The 2,926-nt window shown below is 40.0% G+C and overlaps 1 protein-coding gene across 1 annotated transcript; it reads left to right on the top strand.

Moving 5' to 3' along the window:
- Positions 1-1,274: 1,274 nt before the first annotated feature.
- Positions 1,275-2,926, top strand: LOC118331946 (mesenteric estrogen-dependent adipogenesis protein-like; the record flags this gene model as incomplete). The annotated part of the gene is given in 5 exon segments (XM_035667049.1): positions 1,275-1,513; positions 1,591-1,724; positions 2,072-2,187; positions 2,287-2,454; positions 2,549-2,926. Coding segments are annotated over 5 exon segments (645 nt in total). The 5' UTR covers positions 1,275-1,340.

Raw genomic sequence — 2,926 nt, 5'->3', positions numbered from 1 at the left:
AAACCACAGTTGTGAGTGTTCACATTTTTGTGGGGATAAAGTGAGCTGTACCAAAAGAAATAAGAAAGGCTGTAGCCTACTCTATAGCAGCTTGGAGGAAGCAGGAAAGTGTAAATACTGCATGTGAAGAGGGACATGCTGATATAAGTCACAACTGGGCAACAGTACATCCATGTTTTCATCCAAAAAACAGAAGAACAAGTTCTAAGCAAGTACGACACACATGCAGCACACTGACTCATAAATCTTGAACTCAGTGCTCCAGATGCTGGAGTTCACGAGTCCACCTCTTATTATTTCCAAACATCAGGACAAATGCTGCCTTCAAGTGGTGTCCCATAAAGTCGACATTCCAGCGCCATTAACCTTAATGTATAGAACAATACAGTTTTTCAGTTTGTTTGACTTTCTCATTTATTAACAATTAACAATCAAGGAGCTTTGATCAGCTAATAATCAAGTATCTAGAGCTATGTCATAGGGGCCTGTCTGTATCATGAAGGGGGGGAGGAAAAAATTAATAGGAAACATTAGACATCTTAGACATTACAAATATTGTATATATTGTATATTATTGTTTGGACTCCACATCAACAAAGTAGATTATCTGAATTATGAAAGCATAATTCTATTTGAAATGAGCAACATTTCCTTGACTTGGGTCTTTATCTTTACTTCTGTAGTTTGTTAACGTTATTAACATAGCGTTATTTTCTCCAATTAATTGATTTAAGTATTTGGTCTTTTAAATGTCAGAAAACTGTGAAAAATGTCAACTACAATTTTCCAGAGCCTTCAAAATAACTTGCTTTGTATATCTAAAGCCGCAAAGATATTTTATTTAATGCAATTATATAAAGTTTATTTGCTTGATTAAAGTTATTTGCTTGATTAAAGTTTTTTTTATTAATTGTTTTTCATTATTATAATAATAATAATAAATATTATTATTATTATATATTATTATAATACTTTTCAAATGCGATAGCTAATTAACATGTCTTGTCAACCGACATCCTCTAAAAAAGATGAATTGACCTTTACTCATGTCATATCTGACTGCTTAATGTGCATTCGGAGGATATTATTAAATATTTAACATCGTACGATGACATTATAATGGTGAACATGAAGCAGCAAGGTGTTTAATGCCCTCCCCCCCCCCCCCCCCCCCTTTAATAACACTCCAATAAAAAAGCTCCATAAATGGGATTTATTTAGGTCCAAAGGTGACCGGAAGTCTTATTGTGTAAACGCCTGTAGCTTGACGGTGGTCGGGCGTTATTAAAGCCGCACACAGAGCAGCCGCTCAGTGTTAACAGCCGCACCTCCGCAGCAGCATGGTGACAGTGACGCCCGTAGAAGAGTTCCTGGACAAACCTCCGGCCGTCTTCTCCGTGAAGGTCCAAGGGTCTGGATACCAGGTCCACAGCGATCCGGAGGGGAGCCTGGTGCTCATCGATGACTCGGACTCCTGCAGAGGGAAAATAGTTTTCCAGAACTCGCTGGGAAGGTGAGAAAAAACCCTCATAAACACGTGTATGTTCACATACGCAAAGAAATGAATCTTAAACTGCCTTGATGAAACAGGAAAATTAAAACGCACAATCTCTGGGAGTACACCAGCACTAGGAAGAGTCTGCTGTCCAAGAGGATCTATCTGCTCGTGTCTGCCTGCGAAGAAACCTCAGTGACCAGCAAAAAGGCAGCCAATGAACCCAGAGGTAACTGTCCATCCATTATACTAGTGCAAAGACTTCAGCATGACTTAGTCACTCAAAGTCTAATTTGTTGTAATTACACAGTTTAAAAAAAAAAGCTCTTCAAAGGCACCACTGGCATTTTTCAGCCTGTATTTTTGAACCCAGTGTGTACTCTTCAGCTCTATGCTGCTAACTGTGTCATGCTGTTTGGTTGGCCATGGGTGACTCATGCTGGCTTCTAAACTTCCATTTGCGAACGGGTGGAGTGGAGAAAATTACAATGACAGCACAGTGCTTAATGGCACATGACTTCATGTTCTTCTGGCTCTCTCTCTTCCTCTCCCCCCGTTTTCCCCATGAATGATCAGTGCTGCAGCGGTACGTGGTGTCCATCGATGGCAACAATCCTTTCATCAAGTGGCAGATGGAGAGAGGCCTGGACTGGACCATCTCCTCTGTCGCTGGGGAGAGCTACGTGGTGGATGTAAGCAGGACTTTATGGTCACTTTTATGTAGTTGAGTGTGTTTTTTTTGTGTGTGTGTGATTATTAGTTGATTGAGAAATGACTTTTCTTTTTCTCAGATTGACTTGACTGAACTAATGGAGAGCTGGGCAGCAAAAAACCTCACAACAGACAAACTAATACAGGTCAAACATGTGTGGAGAGATGCCACCTTCACTCTTAAATACTATTCTGATGCCTGCTTTGACCTCCCATTCTGGTTCGGCTTCAGCAAAAGAACATTCAAGGTCAGTGTGGCTTGTTCTTCTTATCCCTTTCCGTATTTGTGAGTGTACACGGGAACATCTTCTAACTTATCTTATCTGCTCTTATCTGTTACAGTTGAGACATGAGCCAGCGGTGGATGAAGAGCAAGTTTATCCGTTCAGTTTTTGAAAAGTTTCTTGATCAGTAGACGAATGGTGTTACGCCAACCTGCCAGGTGAAGGAACAGCCTACCTCTTAGGACTGCAAGGACTACCTTTTATAATTGCTGTTTGGGTCCAGATATTTCTACTGTTCAGTGGGTGGAAACCACTAACAAGGACTTATGTGGAAATTCTGAATGCCATGAAGATTGTTTAGGCAGATTCTGTGTCGAAATGGATTTTTTAAAACCCTTTTTATATGATTTACAATTATTGTATGATTGGTTGAATCTGTTCTACTGCAGAATCAAAGATTTGTAGACGTTTGTACTTAAAGGTCCAGTGTGTGACA

This window comes from Morone saxatilis, unplaced genomic scaffold (assembly GCF_004916995.1).
Source record: "Morone saxatilis isolate NCDOM2014 unplaced genomic scaffold, NCSU_SB_2.0 Contig20, whole genome shotgun sequence".
In the NCBI taxonomy this organism is placed as follows: Eukaryota; Metazoa; Chordata; class Actinopteri; family Moronidae; genus Morone; species Morone saxatilis.
The sequence above is the reverse complement of the archived record's forward strand: the minus strand, read 5'-3'. Positions and strand labels throughout refer to the sequence as shown.